Here is a 21,676-nt window from a genome sequence, read left to right on the forward strand (position 1 = left end):
TTTCTCAGGATATTATAGTAAAGGGAATCTGCCAATACCCCTTGGTTAAATCGAGTGTAGAATAAAAGTGAGCCACACCTAACAGATTGAGTAGCTTGAAATTTAGACACAGCGTTGACTTTTCTAAGGTTCACACAAAAAAAGTGGGCAGACCCATTGGCCTTGGGCACCAAGACCACGGAGCTGCTCCAATGTCTCGGTTACTCCCATGTCAAGCTTAGCCTTGAATTCATCCTGAACCACAAATTTTCGTGTCTGTGCGACCAGGTAGAGGTGAAAACATGTATAAATAATTCCCTTGCAACCTGGCAACCAGTGTTCTCTGGGATAGTGAGAGGTGGACTCCAGATGGGACCGGGGTGAATTGAGCCACATCTTTTAGATTTTGTAGTGCATGGCATTAAAGAAGTGCCCTGCACAATGCTGCGTGCTGAGAATGTGACATTGCAAAGAGCCTCTGCTTCCGGGTATCACATAGCATAGTCCACTAAAACTAGCACAAAGTGATGACCTCATGCAGTCCATTCTAATGGCCCATCGATGTCCATACCAATTTTTTCAAAGGGGACCTCGATCAAAAAAAGAGGGGGCAATAGCACTTTTGGTTGATTTTTGATTCGCCATCTGACATTCATGGCATGCTGCACACCATCTGCGATCATAGAAATAGGCCCTGAGAAGGTTTACTGTTTTATCCTGCCCCAAATGCACAGTCATAAGATTATGACGAGCTGAATGGAACAGCTTTTCCCTGTGGTTCTTTGGTACAAACAATTGGGTCCTCTCTTCCTTGGTTTGAGTATCCTACATCACTGCTGACCTGTTTATCTGGGACAGTAGGTCTGATCTCATAGGCAATAGGCACAAGGAACTTTACAGTAATCCAGATGTAGATTTAGATCCATAATGAATAAGCAACTCACTACTTTCAGGCCTCCCAGCCAGCTCCCAGCCAGCTCCATCAAACCCCTTGAGATGATTCAGAATGCTGCAGCGCGCCTTGTCTTCAACCAGTCCAAGAGAACCCATTTCACACCCCTCTTCATCTCCCTCCACTGGCTTCCTGTAGCTGCCCGCATCAAGTTCAAGGCCTTGATGCTCACCTACAAGACCTTGTCTGGAACAGCACCCTCCTACCTCAACTCTCTCCTGAAGGCCTACGTTCCCTCTCGCAATCTGCGATCGATTAGCGACCGACGTTTAGCAGTTCCAACTCAGCGTGGCGCAAGGTCTCTGTCCAGAACCTTCACACTAACTGTTCCTCAGTGGTGGAATGCACTTCCAATCTCAATCCGGACTGCAGAATCTCTCACCATCTTCAAAAAACAGCTAGAGACCCACCTCTTCCATGAACACCTAACCAACTCATAATAAAAAAAAAAATTTAAATATTTTTTAAAATGCACTAAACCTCTACTCTGCACTTTGCTTCTTCTGGAATTCAATTAATAGATCTTGTATGGTAGCACTACTTGTATTGTTCTCTGCTTGATATATCGCTTTGCTTGTATCTTTCTCATTTGTAAGTCGCTTTGGATAACGTCTGCTAAGTGAATAAATGTAAATGTAAGCCAGAGTGTTGACAGTGCCAAGGAAAAACTCAACTGTCAGGGATTTGACATGTTACTCTGACACTCTGTTTATGTTACCACGAGTTTTTGTTTTGGTTTATGTCCTGTCTCCACCCATGTCTTGTCATTGGTTGTTTCCCTCATGTGTCGTAATCATTCACACCTGATCCCATTTACCCTCTGATTATTCTTTGTATTATTCTGTGTATAGCTTGTCAGACCCCAAGGCCGAAGAGAAGCAGTGGCCGGGGTTCATGTTATCCCAGTTCACTGGCTGAGCCCACCAGTGGGCAGAACTTTTAGTTGCCATGGGAACCATGGGTCTAGGAAGCATGGCTGTGTTCATTTGCTTAATGCGGATGATCTACAGCAACACAGACTTTGAGTTCAATTTAGAAAAATTTTTGGGGAGGGCCAGCATGATGGCTGAGTCTACTCAATCATTCACCATGTTCTATGAGGAGAGGAATGCTGGAGTAAAAAGAAAGAGAAAGTGAACTACCTCCAGAGCTCCAGCCCGAGGCCAATGTGGCAGCCTCACCTCCAGAGCACCAGCCAGAGTCCAATGAGGCAGGCTAACCTCCAGAGCTCCATCCAGAGACCAACAAGAACCATAAATCTAAACAGAAGAGACAAGGCAAAAACATGCAGACTGTGAATGAAACTAAGGTACACACAACAACAAAAACTTGACAATGAAGTGCTGAAAAATTTGAACTTATATAGAGGTGTTAATCAGGGTGAGACGAGACACAGGTGAGCGTGATTAGGACGTGACATGGAATGCTCAGATGGCAAGCTGACAGCATTCTCCACCAGCGTTGGTTTATTAAGTTATGCAAGAAGTTTACATTTTTCTTCGTAGACTGCTCTGTGGCCATGTCTGCTGTTGTCTACTGCTTTGCCCTTCACCATCCTGCCCTGAAATAGAAGAGATTGGGAAAGATCAACACTGAACAACAAATTATAAAATTTATACATTTATAACCTTATGAAACTAAATATATTGCCATGCCCACGTTACACACTAACACAAGCCCTAGGTTGTGTGTTGTAGGGATGTTGTCAATTGTGGCTAGAATAATATTAAGTCAAACATTAGAATTACTATCACTCAAGGTGTACATCAATGTACATTCCTTTGATGGTGAGTGATCTAACAAGAATTACAAAATTAGCAAGAAACAAATGACTCCACTTTCTCCTCAACAAGATTACAATGGAAAACTGACAAAAGACATAGCACAGGCTTTTTATAGGCTACACATGTGGAGTCATGATCATGAGGTGGTGACTTTGCTATTGATACTCAGCAAGAAAACTAGTGAACAGGAATATCCCACTAGTTACAGTAGAAATAAAACCACCCTGACAATCCATAAGGTATGGCAGGTAGTAGAACTGTTTCATTACAGCATTTTGAGACCATTAGAGAATAGGTTTGAGTGGTGACAACTGTTATTAGATAGAATGTCTCTGGAATAATTCGTGAATTAGGAAGTATTTAATAAACAAGAATATCCAAATAAAAGGGTCTAAAAAAAAAAAAAAACTATTCTAGAGATACTGATAATGTCTAATGATTCTTAGTTCATTTGTCTAAGACACCACATTTGGTGCTTTTGTTTTCGTTGGCAAGAGCCAAAGAAAAGGTTGCTTTGGTCTCCTTTTTTTCTTATTCTTTTAATCTTGGCTTCCTTTAAATACAAAGTGAACTAGCTCAGTGCATTGAAATATTTTTTCCTTTCACTGCACATGCATGTATAGCTGTTCTTACAAAATTATGCATTAATATGAAAATACACAGTATGTTCAGTGCGGTAACTAAACAGTGACTACAATTGCCTTATTCAGATGTTTTCATCCAAGGTGATTTACAAGTGAGGCAGAATAAAATCCATAGCATACAGTCATTAAAGGAGCCAACAGTGATACTGCAAGATAGTTGTATTAAGAATAAGGAAGCCAGAACAAACTCTAGTCATTTACTACAAACACTAGTAAAAACAACAGTCTGTCATCTCTGAATGCACAAATCCATGGAGCCACATTCTCAGTTGACACTGCAAGACTCTAAACTGTGACTGTTATCTCCCCCAGCTTGTTCTTTATCACTCATTATAGATGCAACACATCTAAACTATTTTCCATTTTAGCATATTGCTCAGTTTCATTTATCAGATTTTACTAGATACAAATATCAAAGAAAAATTAAAAGCACACAACAACAACACAGTCTCAAGAGGTGACAATATTGTTTTTTGTGTAAAAGTTACATTACACAAAAGGATACTAATGAATTATAAAGGCTGAGGCAAGGAATGAACACTCCAGGGATGAAACAAAAGCACCCTGAAGTTCAGGATTGATTTGGGTTTCTATGTTTCTTATCATGTAAATGTTTAGTTCCACACCATCTGTTCAGGACTGTTGGCTTGTAATTGTAAGATTGTTAGCTAATCCTTCTAATCAGGGTTGTTTTACAACTGATTTCATGTTTTAGTGAGAATAGATCTGAAACAGCCAACTAATCAGTTTCCTGAACATTCTAATTTGGCCATATAGTGCTCTGCAAATGACATGCATTTTTATGGAGGTAAATAGTGATCATAAAACAAAATAAACAATGGGAGGTGAGGGTGTCTATGTACTGCATCCACTATGCATAAAAACCAGATACTTATCCAAGATCTGGATGGAATATCTTTTCAGTTAATTATTTGGTTTTATTTTTTATTTTTTACATTTCTGATAGGGACCAAACTTTCAATGGAACATTTATTCAGTTCAGCTAAGTGTGTAATTTATTTTGGTTAATGATAAAATGCTGTGGTGATGTTGTGTTGCTATGCCTCCACCACTAGAGGTAGTGATGCACAAAGGTTAACTTAAACATGAATGTTCATTAGAATGGAAAGCAACTCAAGTTTCTCACATTGAATTGGTTTCCATATTCTCCAGTCCCCTATTGTGCCTTTCCTAAACACCTCTCAGACCTGCAGAGACTGAGTAAAGTGTAATTCTGCTTCCTACCTTTCCTCAATTTTAAAATCCTCTAGCTGGATTTGACGTGCCCCATTGATACTTAACTGCCCAGAGATCAGAAGAATGTAATGAGAGTTACAATACAGTAAGTCTCTTTAAACCTTTATAAGTGTACTTCAGCAGGTTTTTGATGGGATTAAACTATTTAGTTTTCCAGTGTTCACATACACAGACTTTGCAAGTGGAAAGCAATGGAAATCCTGCAAAGCAACATACTCTATCAGGCAGGAGGTGGAAAAAAGTCACACTATGTATAATGATTTAATATATAGTATAATGTATAATAGTATAATGATTTAAATGCAAATAATGTACATATTTCTGTTAAAACATACAATAAAATCAACGTAGTCATGTATAAATCACAGTCAGGTCTTAAACTAATTAAAGTGAGCTGAGTTAGGTGCTCAGGGTTCCCAAGGAGGATGTGGTTACATATGGAGCAGGTTGATATTCTTACTCTATGTTCATTCCCTCATTGTGTGTAACCAATACAGCAGCTGTGTGAGAGTTAGAGTGGGGAGGGGTGGTATAAAAACTGCCTTGCTATAGTCTGCTCCCATTTCTCCTGGTTTGTCTATGGCTTTGATGTGTGGGGCAAAAGTCAGGATGAAGTTTGTGTTTGTGACCACCTTTGTTCTGCTGGCACTTTTCTACCTGGACCAGGTAGACTCATCTGCCTATGACAAGATTGTTTCACACAGCCGCATCAGGGCCAAGAATCAGGGGTAAGGGAATATTATTATAAAGGAAATAATGATTTGTTTTTAGAGAAATTCATAAAAAAAAAAGCATAGCTACAAAAAGTTAATTTGGCACATTTGCTATATTCAATCATGTTTTGTAACTTTATTGTCTTTGTTAGTGTTAGACCTATAATTTATGTTGGGTCTATTTTTAAAAAATAATAAATAAAAGCATATGTTTGCAAACCCAAGTTTCATCATGCTTAATAGTGGATTTTAGAAAAAAAAAAAAACTGAATTCACACTGAATTCCCAAAGTGCATATTAAAATTACATAATTACTCCTGGCATTTTACATGCATGCTCTTAAAAGCAATTTGTCAAGAATGTCACATAATTAACCTTCCTGATTGTGGTGACTTTAAAATTGGTTACTCCAGGACAGAAGACATTTTCAGTATTGAAGCCCAGTACTACAGTCTTTCTTCCTTCTTTTTTCTTCTCTTTCTTGATTAATTGTGCTTCTTACATTCTCGACAGGCCCAATGTGTGTGCCCTTCAGCAGGTAATCGGGACCAAGAAGAAGTATTTCAGCACATGCAGGAACTGGTACCAAAAAACCATCTGTGGAAAGAAAGCGTAAGTGCTTCAGACTGGACATCCCTTTGATCTGTGGTCAATGTGTTGCCCTGTGCACTGGTGGTGGGTGTTTGGGGGGGGGGGGGGGGGGGGGGGGGGTTGGGTGAGGAGAGTGTGGGGATGATGGTTAAGACATATGCGGAGATGAAACCAAACTGAAAGCAGGTGCTTACCTGCAGCCAGGGAACTATGAAGTTTGTTATTTGTCCACCAGTGTGCATTTTTTAGCTGTGTTATGGGTTACATAAGAGAGGTGGATGGAGGTTCACGTGCATATAGATAACAACAATGCTGTCTTTGTCTTTGAGGGTGGAGTCCAAGTTGGATTTCCTGTTTTATTCTTGTAATGAGTTTTCCTGTTGTACTAGTCTATGTCCAGCTAATCCTAGTCATTTGAAATAGCTACAAATCTGGCATCAGATCAACAAGTAAAAACTTTTGCCTACGTTGTCTGTAGTGCTCACAGTACAAATGTACTGATCTGTAATATGTTGTCTTGAAGATGTATCCTGTTAGAAAAAAAGGCTAGCACCTTAAAGGATATTTCAGTTTGGCACATCTTGGGGAACCATTAAATCATTAGATTTGATATGGAACCAAATTCTCACACAAAATTTGGTCCTGAGATGGCCACCTTAATTAAAGCTTTGCCAAACTAGAAATGTATGATTTTCAAATAGAACATAACAAACCACACCATTTATATGACTAAATTGCCATTTATCATTTTATATTACTGTACTATAAATATTTAAAATGAATGGTACATGTTTAATTTGCTTTTCTAAAACCATATTATGAGGGAATATGTTGCCTCTAGTCGCTTAATGCTGTACCTCTCAATACAAAAGCATCTTGATACTAACTGCAGTTGAAATCATTTTAAATGTATTTAATAAAGTACAATTATTTTAATAATATAATACAATTTAAATATTAGTTAAAGGTAAATTAAGATAAACCATAAACTAATCACAACCTAGTATTGAAACAAAATTCAAGTTTAAAATGTTAGATAATATACTGAAAGGCAGTGGCATGTAAACCATTTTATTGCTAAACACAAGAAGAAGAAGAAGCCTTCATTTTTTACATATTCTTTACAGCAAATTCTTTTTTTCACATATACCAGCTTATTAAGAAGCAGGGATCAGTGTGCAGGGTCAGCCATGATACAGTGGCCCTGGAGCAGATAAGGGCCTTGCTCAAGGGAAACATTTTCTCTTGATAAGGGCCCCAGGCATGCCTTTCCAAAAAACAACAACAACAACCACCAAACAAACAGAAAAACCTTTCAAACAAAAAAACATGGCAAAGGAGTAGATACACTTAGGAACCACTGGCAAACCCCCTCTGCACATGTGTGCTCATCATTTTCAGTCTTGATATTAATTTTGGAAGTTCACATGAGTATGTTTTTCCCCCTGCAGTCCTACTCAAATCATCTACATGCATGTAGGCACATTTTCTCTATAAAATCACGTACATGTATACCTAAGAGTATCACCCATTTGTAGGTTTTGATGTAGAAAATGCAGGTCTGTCCGAGTATTCATGCAAACAGTCGGTTATGTCTTAAGTGAATGTAAACAGTTTGGAAAGAAATCAGATTTGTGTCAGTATACTGGATCTATGCATTAGGTCTTTAAGTCACAGCAGTCCAATAAACCTGCTGCTGTCTGTCTCATTAATGTTAATAAATAAAAAAATGACAAAGAGAAAATCACTCACTCACTCACTCATTTGACTGAATTTCTTACTTGAATACTGATAGACATACATGAGAAAATATATCGTTATCGTGAAATAAGATTGATAAGTCACATCGCCCGCCCCTAAACATTAGCATTTGGTGATTCAAGTATTGAATTTCATGTAAAATGTGAAATGTACTTCTTAATGTAATAAATATCATAAACCCTGCTTATAGTTTTTTTCTTTTTTTTTCTTTTATTTTCCATTTTAGGAATTAAAATGAAAAAAGTTACAAGAACAGAGCTGTGTTCAGAAATGAGTTTGTTGTCATAGACAGATTAGCTTGTTGTTATGACATGCCCTAAATGTAACTCTGCACTCTCTCTCTCTCTGTCTCTCTCTCTCTCTCTCTCTCTCTCTCTCTCTCAGCCTATATAACTGTGGGGGGGAGGCATCAAATCATTTAAATGTCAACTCGAACTGGAGGACACAATATAGTGTGATACAATAACAAAACAGGTTCATTTGTATTTTCATACACTTGTAATATAATAAAAGTTCTACGTATACCTCTATATCCCTTTTTTCTTTGAAACCATTTTTTTGATAGGAAACTAGGTGAGGTGCTGATGACATGAAATAAAATATTAAAATCTCAATGGCAAGATGTAATAATGGTATTTTTGTTACAATAATGTTGTTATTGGTTTGTGAAAGTTAAAATATTAATTTAACAACTCAGTGTTGAGTTTACAATTGCAATTTCAAATCTTATTTAAATTTAATTACTTTCTGGACTCAGCCGGACTCGACTCGGACTTAAGTCCAACTCGGCCCCTTTTGGACTCGATTGGTTAAGGACTTGGTCTTGACTCAAACTCGACAAAAGTGGGCTTGTACCCAACACTAGAGTAAACACATCTGAATGATCATTCACCTAATGTGATCTATGACAAAGAACACCTGATCCTAGTACATAATTGTCTAACTCAGTTAAACAAAGTAAGCACTTTTATCCTGGTCAGGGTCATGGTGTATCTGGAGTCATGAGAACACTGGGCATGAGGTGGGAATACACTCTGAATGGGACACTGGTCCATTTCAAGGCATCATACACAAACATATTCACACCCGGGGGGGATTTAGTGAAGCCAATCCACCTACAGACATGTTTTTGGGAGGTGGGAGGAAACCAGAGTAAATCCATATGAGCATCAAAATCATGCAGAACTAAGCCAAACTCAGGATTGAACCCTGGAAATGTGAGGCAACAACCCACCACAACGCCATAAAGTTTGACATAACCCACTCCTGAAAGCTGGTTGCTAAAAGTATGTTGCAATAGTTTGGATAGACCCAGGCACTCAGTTATAACAGTTAAAGTAGGTCTTTTTTGAGATGATTGCAGATTATTTATTGTTATTGGCAGTATCTACAGATGACGCCAACATGTTTCATGTACTAGAATTTACAGTGCTGACATGTGGCAAGCTTGTGCAAGGCCACTCTTATAATACTGAGTCATTTTCTTCCATAGCTTTAGCCAGTGAACAAAAAATGTGATGGAACCATTGGCTCCATGGAGGCAAATAAGTGTCTTGTTACATTTGTTTCTTTAAACATTCAACATTTTTTGGTCTTTACAAAATTTTGTAGCTTCATCAATGTACATGATATTCATTCAGTTTGTATCTTCAAGTAAATCCTCAGCAGTATCTTTGCTCAAAAAAAAGTTTAGGTTTTAAGGAAGTGTTAAATGTTACGTTTTTGGACTAAAGAAAATTCTTCTGTTACTTTTCACTTTTTCAGTAATCATTCACTTTTTTAAGTTCTTGGGGACTGAAGAAGATAAGCTGTAGTCTGAGTCAAATGTCTGTCACAGTCCACTTACTTCATACTGTGTCCTGTTCAAACATTGGGGGCCCCAGCCATGTACAAACTAACCACATCTTTAAGCTATTTGCATTTTGGCATGAGTGTATGTGTGCAAATATGCAGCTGGATGTATAAACCAAGCAAATCCAAAAAAAAGATGAGCACTTATATGTTAGTCTCCTTCAAGCATTTATTTCCTTAAGAATAATTAGAATAATTAGAATTTAAAATAGGAATTTAAAAATAAGAATAACACACACACACACACACACACACACACACACACACATACACACACACACACACACACACACACACACACACACACACACACACACACACACCATATACGTCTCACGTGTCTCAGTATACAATGTTTATAATATGCAGATATACAATATTTTTGTATTTTCTTTATGCATTGTTATCTATTTACAGACTTTCATCTACCTTGCTGTATTCACCCCTGAGGTGTTGCATAAAGCCAACACTGATATGTAGTCTGTGATGTGTGATCCAAACGGTGTTTTATGACACAAAACTATACACTAATTATCCACCCTGGCTATAGTATCAGGAAGTGCCTGGTTCTTTCTGTATTTATTTGCCTCTAGTCTGGAATCCAAAAAAAAATTGGTTTGTCAGTTTGCTGATATCCCTACAGGAAAGGGTCGAACCACTCATTGCCTCATACACAGGGAGTATTGTCTGAAAACAGTGGGGTAATGAGGAGGGCTGAGATGGCTGAGCTTCTAGATTCCAGTAAAAAGAGTGAGAAAAAAGAGACAAAGCAGAGGCAGACAGACAGATCAACATATTTGAGTGTTTCATATTTAAATTTTTCATCTTGTCACAGTGTGTGTGTGTGCCTCATTAGTCCTCCCACAGTATCAGTTGACTGTTGGGCTAATCTCCCTAATGTCAGAAAATGGAAATTAGGCATTATATTAGCTTGAATAATGGGAGGGCAGCTGTTAGAATTTGTGTAAAAGCCAAAACATTGCCACTAGAATTCATGAAAGGAGATCTGCTGCTTACACTGCACTGATTTTTGCATCCGGTTTTTTTTTTTTTTTCTACTTTACTAACTGTCTATATGTTAGTATCTCACTTATAAGTGGGTTTGATTAAAAACATCTGTCAAATGAATAAATATAAATGAGTTCTAAAATTGCTTAGGCATATTGCTAGCATATGTGCTCATGTGAAGAAAAATACTGCTATGATTTTTTTGGCAAACATTTCATTTCTAATCTATATCCCCCACTGAAGTTAGGCCAGGCAGATATACATTTATTCTGTATATAGTTCAGAAATTGTAAAGTAAGCTACTCAAAATGTCAAGATTAATTCTGTATTAGCTATATCACATTATGTACAGTATCTCACAAAAGTGATTACACCCCTCACATTTTTGTAAATATTTGATTATATCTTTTCATGTGACAACCCTGAAGAAATGATACTTTACTACAATGTAAAGTAGTGAGTGTACAGCTTGTGTAACAGTGTAAATTTGCTGTCCCCTCAAAATAACTCAACACACAGCCATTAATGTCTAAACCGCGGGCAACAAAAGTGAGTACACCCCTAAGTGAAAATGTCCAAATTGGGCCCAAAGTGTCAATATTTTGTGTGGCCACCATTATTTTCCAGCACTGCCTTAACCCTCTTGGGCATGGAGTTCACCAGAGCTTCACAGGTCGCCACTGAAGTCCTCTTCCAGTCCTCCATGACGACATCACGGAGCTGGTGGATTTTAGAGACCTTGTGCTCCTCCACCTTCCATTTGAGGATGCCCCACAGATGCTCAATAGGGTTTAGGTCTGGAGACATGCTTGGCCAGTCCATCACCTTCACCCTCAGCTTCTTTAGCAAGGCAGTGGTCATCTTGGAGGTGTGTTTGGGGTCGTTATCATGCTGGAATACTGCCCTGCGGTCCAGTCTCCGAAGGGAGGGGATCATGCTCTGCTTCCGTATGTCACAGTACATGTTGGCATTCATGTTCCCTCAATGAACTGTAGTTCCCCAGTGCCGGCAGCACTCATGCAGCCCCAGACCATGACACTCCCACCACCATGCTTGACTGTAGGCAAGGCACACTTATCTTTGTACTCCTCACCTGGTTGCACACACGCTTGATACCATCTGAACCAAATAAGTTTATCTTGGTCTCATCAGACCACAGGTCATGGTTCCAGTAATCCATGTCCTTGGTCTGCTTGTCTTCAGTAAACTGTTTGCGGGCTTTCTTGTGCATCATCTTTAGAAGAGGCTTCCTTCCTGGGATGACAGCCATGCAGACCAATTTGATGCAGTGTGCGGCGTATGGTCTGAGCACTGACCGGCTGATCCCCTACCCCTTCAACATCTGCAGCAATGCTGGCAGCACTCATACGTCTATTTCCCAAAGACAACCTCTGGATATGACCCTGAGCATGTGCACTCAACTTCTTTGGTCAACCATGGTGAGGCCTGTTCTGAGTGGAGCCTGTTCTGTTAAACCGCTGTATGGTCTTGGCCACCATGCTGCAGCTCAGTGTCAGGGTCTGGGCAATCTTCTTATTGCCTAGGCCATCTTTATGTAGAGCAACAATTCTTTTTTTCAAATCCTCAGAGAGTTCTTTGCCATGAGGTGCCATGTTGAACTTCCACCAAATTTAACACACGTGCTCCCCATTCACACCTGAGACACTGTAACATGAGGTGCCATGTTGAACTTCCAGTGACCAGTATGAGGGAGTGTGAGAGCGATGACACCAAATTTAACACACGTGCTCCCCAGTTAGGGAGGGAAAATGGCTAATTGGGCCCAATTTGGATATTTTCACTTAGGGGTGTACTTGCTTTTGTTTGCCAGCGGTTTAGACATTAATGGCTGTGTGTTGAGTTATTTTGAGGGGATAGTAAATTTACACTGTTATACAAGCTGTACACTCACTACTTTACATTGTGTTGTCACATGAAAAGATATTTAATCAAATATTTACAAAAATGTGAGGGGTGTACTCACTTTTGTAAAATACTGTATGTACAAATACTCCATTACAAAACAATGTAGCATAAAATTAAGAGAAAATAAAAAAGTTAAGACTGATACTATTATTTACAGTATACAAAATTTTGCATACACCTAGGCTAAAGACAACCAAACTCAATTTTGCACAACTCCACATGTTTTCGTTACCTGTGTTGTCAATTAGGGTATCTACTTCATTTTCTTAAGAGGTCATTTAAAAAATAATAACCAAGAGACTGACTTATTTCAGATTTTATTTACTATATCAGATTTTCAGTTGGTCAAATGTTTATATCAATGACTGTAAATATGGGACATCATACATAGACGTAATAACAGGTGAAAAGTTGAGGCCAAAATGTCTCTGAGGCCCTCTAGTGGCTGGCTGGGTGTTCAATTATTTACCTATGCCATTCCCATTAGTGAATAAAAGATAAGTCAAATTTACATTTTAAGTCGCATCTCCACAAATTATTTTCAGAAATAGTATTCTGCATTTTTACAAGTTCATTTGACCATGCTTTTTATAGGAGTTTCTTTGGTGATAATTAAAAGTCTGTGGTTGATGAGGTGATTGACAGTTTTGGACATGACAGTCAAGCCTCATGAATGTGCAGCTAATTTTTAACAAACACCTAAAGTTTCTGTAGCAGAGCCATGTCTTTTTCCACTGTAAACTGTTCTAACAGACCCTCAGTTGATATCTAAGCTACCTCATTGTACTAACATTATAATTAGCAAACCATTGTGAGTGAATGAGTGACTGTCTGAGTGGCTATATCTACTGCACATGCTATGTCTCTAAAGTCTCTATGGCACAGACTCTGGTTCCAGTTTTGATCTACTGTGCGAATTCTTCGATTTTCAATTCAACCAAAACAGAATTCAAAAGTGCACAATGGGAGTAAATGATGCCATGTTGTCCACCCATATATACAGTCATTGGTTTACGTACACATTGTTAGTATTTGCGGCATCGCCTTTTAATTGCTTGAATGTGAATCAAATGCTTGGGGTAGGCTTCCGCAAGTTTCTCATAGTACTTTGCTGGAATTTGTTCCCATCCCTCATGACAGAACTGGTGTAACTCAGTCATTTTTGTGGGCCTCCTTGCTCAGACATGTTTTTCAGTTCAGTCCAGAAATTTTTTATAGGATTCAGGCCAGGTCTTTATGATGTCCACTGTAATACTTTCGATATGTTGTGCTTAAGCCATTTTGTTTACAGTTTGGTATTCTTAGGATATTTTTTTCTGCTGGAAGATCCTGTGACCAAGTTTGAACTTTTTGAGACCAGTCAGAATTCCCATTCTAATCCACTGCTGAAAGCACCTACAATGGACAGGAAGCACTGGAAATAAGCCTTGGAGCAATGGAAGGTCACCTTAAGAGGACTTAAGAGGATTTGGCACTAATATCCTGGTGCACAGATACCACAAGGCACCTTCAAAGGTCTTGCAGAGTTCATTCCTTGGGGGATCAGAACTATTTTGGGGCACATGGAGGACCAACACCATATTAGGCAGGTGATCATAATGTTTTGACTCATTGGCCTGTTTTTATCAAGTGGCCTGGTCTCTTGACCTTCAGAAATTTACCCTTAACCTACTAATGTTGCTAATTGCAGACCTGTTTCCCTCCTTCCATTCCTGCCCAAGAACCTGGAACGTGCAATAACTGTCTACAGATTTTCAACTAAACGACTGCGTGGATGCCAACCAGTCTAGTTACAAGGCCATGGATTCTAAATAAATGGCCCTCCTTACAGTCACTGAGGCTTTACAAATTATGCCTTCTGTCCTCATCCTCTTTGACCTGGAAGCTGCCTTTGACACCGTGAATTGCCAGATCCTCATTTCCTCTCTAACCGACTGTGAGATAGGGAGTTATTTTCTTATCTGGTTCTTGGTTCTCATCACACTTGGAGGTTTGATTGTAGCATGTAGATTAGAGAAGATCAATTTCCTCACATCCTTAATGCTGGAGTCTCTCAGGGGTCAGTACTCGGTCCACTACTGTTCTCTCTGTATGCTAAATAACTGGGATAAGTGATAAGGTCTCATGGCTTCTCGAATCATTGCTATGATAATGATGAGCAACTTTCCTTCTCTTATTCTCTTTTCATTTCCTTTCATTGCCTTTCTGACATCTCTTCATTGATGAATACCCATGAACATTATTGTTTTCCATTTATATGCCTCTCTTTGGTTATATCTTTCAGAAATCTAATATTTCTTATCACTTCTATGCTGATGACTCTCAGTTTTACCTTTCAGTCAGACCAGATACTAAATGCCCCTTTGAGATTCTGCTAAAGCAGCTTGAAGACATTACAAGTTGAATAGTGAATAATTTTCTGTGCTTAAGTGAAGGTATAACTGAAGTCTTGTTTTTAGGCTGTCCCATGTCTTCTCGGTCGAGGAAGCTCATCTAGGTCTACTTTCTTTAAATTTACAAAAGCAATTTATGAATTTTGGAGTCATTATTGACTCTTCAATTCTTTTCGCTAAACATATTAGTGCTGTTATTAAGGGAAGCTTCTTTCATCTCAGATCCACTGCCAAGATAAAAACATTTTCTTTCTAGGAAAGATTTGGAAATTGTAATGACATGCTCTTATTACATCATGACTAAACTATCGTGATTCACTGTACATTGGACTTTCTCAATCTGCTTTAGCCTGATTACAAATTGTTCAAAATGTGGCAGCCAGATTTTTAACAGGGTCTAGAAAGAGGGACCACATTTCCCTCATACTGCCATCTCTTCACTGGCTTCCTGTTAAGTTCAGGGTTATTTTAAAATCCTTCTTTTTGTGTATAAAGCATTGTCTGGTCTTTCACCAAAATACATCAGTGACCTTCTTCACCCTCATCCAGAGTGCTCAGATCTTCCAGTCAATTACTTTTGTCTGTCCCCCATTGTTGCTGTAAATCCAAGGGTGATCGGGATTTTTCTGTGGCTGGACCCAAACTTTGAAATAGTCTCCCCTTTCCTGTGAGGTGTGAGTCATCATTTGCTATTTATAAATCTTCCCTTAAATCATATTTTTATTCTTTAGCCTTTAAAAATATTTAGATGTTGATGTTCTTATTGTTTTACCTTGTTCTGTTGTACAGCACTTTGGATCAACTTATGTTGTGTTTAAATGTGATTTATAAATCAGTGTTGATTGATTGATTGATTGATTGATTGACCTGAAGGTGCTGTACCTAGCAATTAAGTTATCCACCCCATTGGAAATGTCAATCACCATCTACATACTCAGTCTTTTAAAGATTAAGAATCTTATTTTAGATGATAAACTGAACTTTTTCCAAATCACATTACAGTAATCATCATATCCTGCAGATTACTTTTTCTTAATATTTATAAAAAAAAAAATATTTTTAAAATCTGCTCAAATTTTATGCAAGCTGTAATTATTTCTAGACTTGACTACTGAAGCTATCTTCTTGTTTACCTTCATATGCAATATATCAACTTACTGAGTATTCTTGTTCCTCTCTTGGTATTTTACTTCATTAAATAAATATCTATATTTATCATATATTTGTTAACAGGTACTCACATTTGGCTAATCAATCTGCAGTTGTTATTCAAATAAGCTCAAAATTTATAACTGTTGGCAAAAAATGTATAATACTTGACAAAACTGGTCTTTTCTTCACAGTCACAGTCTCTTTTGAGTAATTAGTCATTAAATAAATACAAGATGGTTTATTTCTAATGAAATGCTGTTCAATGAATGATCTGGAATGAATAAAGCCTGGACAAATAATTTTTGGAATAAATAAATAGAAAGTGCATCAAGGCCTAACTTTGCTTCAGTGAGTTTATAGTTTGTATATGATCAGTTATACTGTCATCAGTAATGATGTTGAATCTGACTGGTCTATTGCCCAAATGGGTTTATAATTGTATATTAGACTGTAAGGCTAAAGCTTAGTGATATTCTTTGTGGCTTAATTTACAGGATTGTTTTATATGAATGCTGTCCTGGTTATATGAAGCTGGAGGGGATGCGTGGCTGCCCTGCAGGTTGGTATTGCATGCTAAGGAAAAGTTCCAGGAATTATTTCAGTACTGCCTCAATATACTTCTGTTTATGCATCAGTGCTCCTTTTTGAATTATGGCTCATGTTATGGCAGGAAGTTATCCAAAGGTTATGAAATTTATCAATATTATTCATTAGTTGTATGTTCTAAATGGGAAAACAAAGGCTACCCCAGTCTGCAAACACTTTGAAAGTTGCCGAAACCATTCTTACAACCCCAATTCAGAAAAAGTTGGGTCAGTATGAAAAATGCTAATAAAAGCAAAGAGGACTGATTTGTAAATGTACTTTGACTTGTATTTAAGCTAAAAATGCCTAAATACAAGGTATTTTATGTTATACCTAATCAACTGCATAGTTTTTTGAAGATAAACATGTATTTTGAAATGGATACAGGCAACTTGTTCCAAAAAAGTTGGGACAGGGGCTATTTAGGACTAATAGTGATGTAACAAGTTGAAATAAGAAGGTGATGTGAAACAGGTGAGGCAATACCCTAATCATTGTACATAAGGGGCCTCCAAAAAAGAGCAAGGATGGGTCAAGGCTCGGCAATCTGCCAACGGATGCATCAGAAAATAATCCAACACTTTGACAGCAACATTCCCCAAAGACAAATTGGTAGGATTTTGGGCATTTCACCTTCTACAGTGCACAATATAATTAAAAGATTCAAGGAATCTGGTCAAATCTCGGTGCAAAAAGGGCAAGGCCGAAAAAACATTTCTGAATCCTTGTGATCTCCGATCCCTCAGATGTCACTGTATTAAAAACCATCATGATTCTGTGATGATATCCTGACATGGGCTCGGGAATACTTTGGTAAACCTGTCAGTCAGCACCATTCGCCACTGCATCCACAGACACAAGTTAAGGCTTTACTATTCAAAGTTGAAGCCATACATCAACACTGTACAGAAGGGACACTGACTTCTTTGGGCTCGATCTGATCTGAGATGGACAGTAGCACAGTGGAATCCTGTTTTGTGGTCCGACAAGTCAACATTTCAAATAGTTTTTAGACAAAATAGCCGTCGTATTCTCCGGGCCAAAGAGGAAAAGGACCATCCAAGCTGTTATCAGCATCAGGTCCAAAACCCAGCATCTGTCATGGTAAGGGGGTGTGTCAGTGCCCATGGCATGGGTAACTTGCACATCTGTGAGGGCACTATTAATGCAGAAAGATATGTACACATTTTGGAGCAACATATGCTGCCATCTAGGGCAGGACAACACCAAACCACATTCTTCCCAGAAGCATACAAGTGCACGGCTGTGTAAACAGAGACTGCAGGTGCTAACATGGCCTGCCTGCAGTCCTGACCTGTCTCTGACTGAGAATGTATGGTGCATTATGAAGTGCAAAATAAGGCAATGGAGGCCCCGTACAACTGCATAGATGAAGAAATGCATAATGGATGAATGGGGAAAAATTCCGCTTGCTAAACTTAACCAACTAGTGTCTTAAGTGCCCAAATGCTTAATAAGTATTATTAAAAGGTAAACAGTCAACTGTCCCAGCTTTTTGGAGTGTGTTGCAGTCATCAGATTTTAAATGAGTATTTATTTTCAAAACTAATTTAAATTCACAAAGTAGAACATCAAATAATGGGTTAATAATGTGTTTTCAATATAGTACATGGTGAATTGAATTTTCAAATGACTCTTTATGTTTATTCTTTTGCATTTTTCATACTGTCACAACTTTTTCAGAATTGGGGTTGTATAAAAATTATTCTTATTTGTAGTAACCTTCATCAATGCATACCTAAATAAGAGCATAAATAAGAGCAGATGTTTTATCTACACTATATATTCCTATATTTCTACACTTCCTGTTTATTTTCACCCTATAGAGTGAATCTGTTTTGCACTGTCCTGTTGTACCCTGATTGTTTGGATGGACTCTGAGTTACTGGGTTACTGTCTGTGCAATTTCACATATACTTCCTGTTCCTGTGTGGGTTTCCTCATGCTTCTCTGATTTCCTCCCACTTCCCAAAACATACCAATAGGTGGACTGTCAATAATAAATTGCACATAGGTGTAAATGTGTGTGCATGGTGCCTTGAGCTGGACTGGCATACCATTCAAGCTGTATTCCTGCCTCATGCCCAGTGTTCCTGGGCTCCCAATTCACCACAACCCTGACCAAGATGAAGCAGTTACTGAAGATAAATGAATGAAGGAATGTTTGTTTGTACGCAATCCCAAGATTTTGTGAAGAGTTAGGAAATTGATATAATTAAATATTTGGTATATAATTAATATTTCTGAAGGGAATTGACCTTAAAATTTAATATCAGGTTATTTCAGAGCAGAAATGCAGAAATCAATAAACTACTGCATCAAAATTTATAATAATAGAGTAATACAACAGAGATAACAACCCTGTACATAATGATTATGAACAAACCTGCAGGATGGAGAATTACATAACATCAGTAAGAGATTTATGTACAAATTTGAATTAGTTAAAAACATCATATATAATTAAAGACATTTCATCCAAATAGACACTGGTGCTGTGTCACAGTCTGTTATCTATGTACATCTGGGTTTTTACATGCTTTTAAGGATGTAAACATCAACCACAACTGTTCAAAGTAAGTTGCATTCACAAAAAAAAGGATCAAAAGTGAAATATACAGTATGTACAGTAGGTAGGTCCTACCTATATTCCTACCTATGTTCCAGGTAAGTCTGCTTACTTTTACACTCTTAGAAAATTTAGAACCCTTGCATGGTCTTTAGTTGTCCCTCTGCTGAACCTTAATGATTCTATGTAGATTTTATTTACTGTAGTGTGGGTTCCTATAAGAAAGGGGTCCAAGTAGAACCCTTGTAGGAAACTAAGAAACTTTAATTATCCAGTGAAGAACACTTGAAGATTCCTTAAGCGTGTACTCTAGAGCATACTCTAAAGCTGAAACTCCATATAAACATGGAATCACAGGCAGATGCAATATGTTCAAAAGAATATAATTACAAACAGCATAATGTAATGTGCAAGTACACATGCAATGACCTATTTCGTTCATGTTTAGAGACTGGAGTATAACCTAATGTTATAGTTCACACTATAGCTGGAGTATTTCCGCTGTTAATTGAGCTACACATATATTTGGTGTGACTGCCGTGTGTACTGATAGTAGTTTATGCATTATGCAATATGCTGATAGCAGTTTATCCTTAAGATAACTTATCAAAGGCCAAAAGTAGAATGTATGTAGGGTTTTCTGAAGTGTTACCAAATTCCACAGTGAGCAATGATGACTATTTGCAGCAATCCATGCAGATTACATGAAAGCTCTGATCTAAAGCACACACCTTCTTTCTCCAGTGATCTTGGAGTAAGAGTAGATTCAGAACATTAGAAGGTCAGTTGGTTGAATGATTAACATTAACTCTATGAATACATAAGTGGTTGAATAAATAAAAACAAACAAACAAACAAATAAATAAAACCAAGCCAATTTTAACAATTGTATTACAAAAAGTATAATGTAGAGAGTGGAATTGCTTTGAATGATATATTTTTCTCCTTCTATCATTTTACCTTGATCTGCAGCTGTCCCTATTGACAACATCTATATCACATTGGGTCTGCTGAAATTGGATATCACACAGCAGTATTCTGACCTGTCCAAGATCAGAGAAGAGATTGATGGAGCTGGCTCCTATACCATGTTTGCTCCTAGCAATGATGCCTGGGAACAATTAGATGTTGTATGTATTAAAAGCAGATAGTTTTCATCTTGTAGTAATTTTCTAGTAATTTACTTTACACGTACACACACACATACATACACATTTTTGTCTTATTAAATGTACAGTTGTCAACCATCAACAATCATTTACTTTTATATTTCAGTCAGCTGTATTCTAGTACATTTTTACTCTGTTAATGTTAACCTTGATAATATTGACGAAGTGTATTTTTTCTATTATGCAGACTGCTAGAAATGCCCTTGTGAACAATGCAAAAACAGAATTGTACAACACTTTGCGCTACCACATAGTCAACAAACGCTTCCTTACCAAAGACCTGAAGAATGACATGACCCTGCAGTCAATGTACAACAAACAGGGACTGCACATAAACCACTATTCTAATGGAGTATGTATCAAAATAAACACCATGCAGTGAGCACAATATATATGTGTAACAAAGTCTATTTGTTGACGGAGCTGAAGAAAAATCTATTGTTTCATAGTGAATGCTATTTTACCAGTTATGAAAATTAATGCAGCCTTTTACTCATGCTTAGTATGCAGTAACACATTTTTAAAACACTGAGACGTAATTTGTTGTTTTGGAAAAGCTTGCATGATTTAAAATGTTCTGCTGCATATCCATTTTTTTTTTTTTTTTAACACTTCACACCATGATTTTTTTTTTTATACAAATGGGAACCCAAGCAGCCTTCTAATACACAAAATTGTCGTTGTGTCTGATATTTGTTATAGTTCTATACTCTGTATAGTATGCACACTGTAATTATCATATTATACATTGTATAGGAGTATATATTGTATCTATCTGTATTTATCTTCATTTTCTCATTTTTCTATTTATAAATATACCTGTTAGATTATTCTTAGAAATATTATTATTATTTAGTTTTTTTAATAAGTTTTTTATAATTGAAAAAGATCAAAGACCATTTTGGTCAGGATTGTTCAGCATGTTTGTCTGATTATTGTTATGTGTTCTGCAGATTGTAACAGTTAACTGTGCCAGGATCATTCATGCCAACCAGGTGTCCACAAATGGAGCAGTACACATAATTGACCGTGTCATCAGTGCAGTAGGAAACAGCATCAGGGATGTCATTCAAAGCAATGAGGAACTTAGCTTATTGCATGTATGTGTTGTGGCATACACTATCATTGCACATTTGTTTTAAAAAAAAAAAAAAAATTAACATTCACTTCTAAGTCATTACAATTTTTTGTTTTTGAATTTAATAATTTGTAGAATTTCAAAATATATTAAATTGTGGGTATATATTCAAAAATGACAAACAATGCAAAAGCAAAAGAAAGCATCTTTTGTCCTAATGGATGCACACTTTTGCACTCGTGT

At 37.5% G+C, this 21,676-nt stretch overlaps 1 protein-coding gene across 3 annotated transcripts in view; it reads left to right on the forward strand.

Moving 5' to 3' along the window:
- The first annotated feature begins 5,174 nt into the window (after positions 1-5,174).
- The window catches only part of postna (periostin, osteoblast specific factor a), a 67,525-nt gene continuing 51,023 nt past the window's right edge, over positions 5,175-21,676 (forward strand). For 2 of the 3 annotated variants that reach the window (XM_017489844.3, XM_017489846.3), the window contains exons 1-6: positions 5,175-5,344; positions 5,843-5,941; positions 16,506-16,570; positions 20,159-20,316; positions 20,543-20,707; positions 21,309-21,455. In XM_017489844.3, the coding sequence (XP_017345333.1) occupies positions 5,196-5,344; positions 5,843-5,941; positions 16,506-16,570; positions 20,159-20,316; positions 20,543-20,707; positions 21,309-21,455 (783 nt within the window). In that variant the 5' untranslated portion in view covers positions 5,175-5,195. The remainder of the gene's footprint in view (positions 5,345-5,842; positions 5,942-16,505; positions 16,571-20,158; positions 20,317-20,542; positions 20,708-21,308; positions 21,456-21,676) is intronic. The other variant, XM_017489843.3, reaches the window with a different exon arrangement.

Source organism: Ictalurus punctatus, chromosome 16, assembly GCF_001660625.3.
Source record: "Ictalurus punctatus breed USDA103 chromosome 16, Coco_2.0, whole genome shotgun sequence".
NCBI classification, from domain to species: domain Eukaryota; kingdom Metazoa; phylum Chordata; class Actinopteri; order Siluriformes; family Ictaluridae; genus Ictalurus; species Ictalurus punctatus.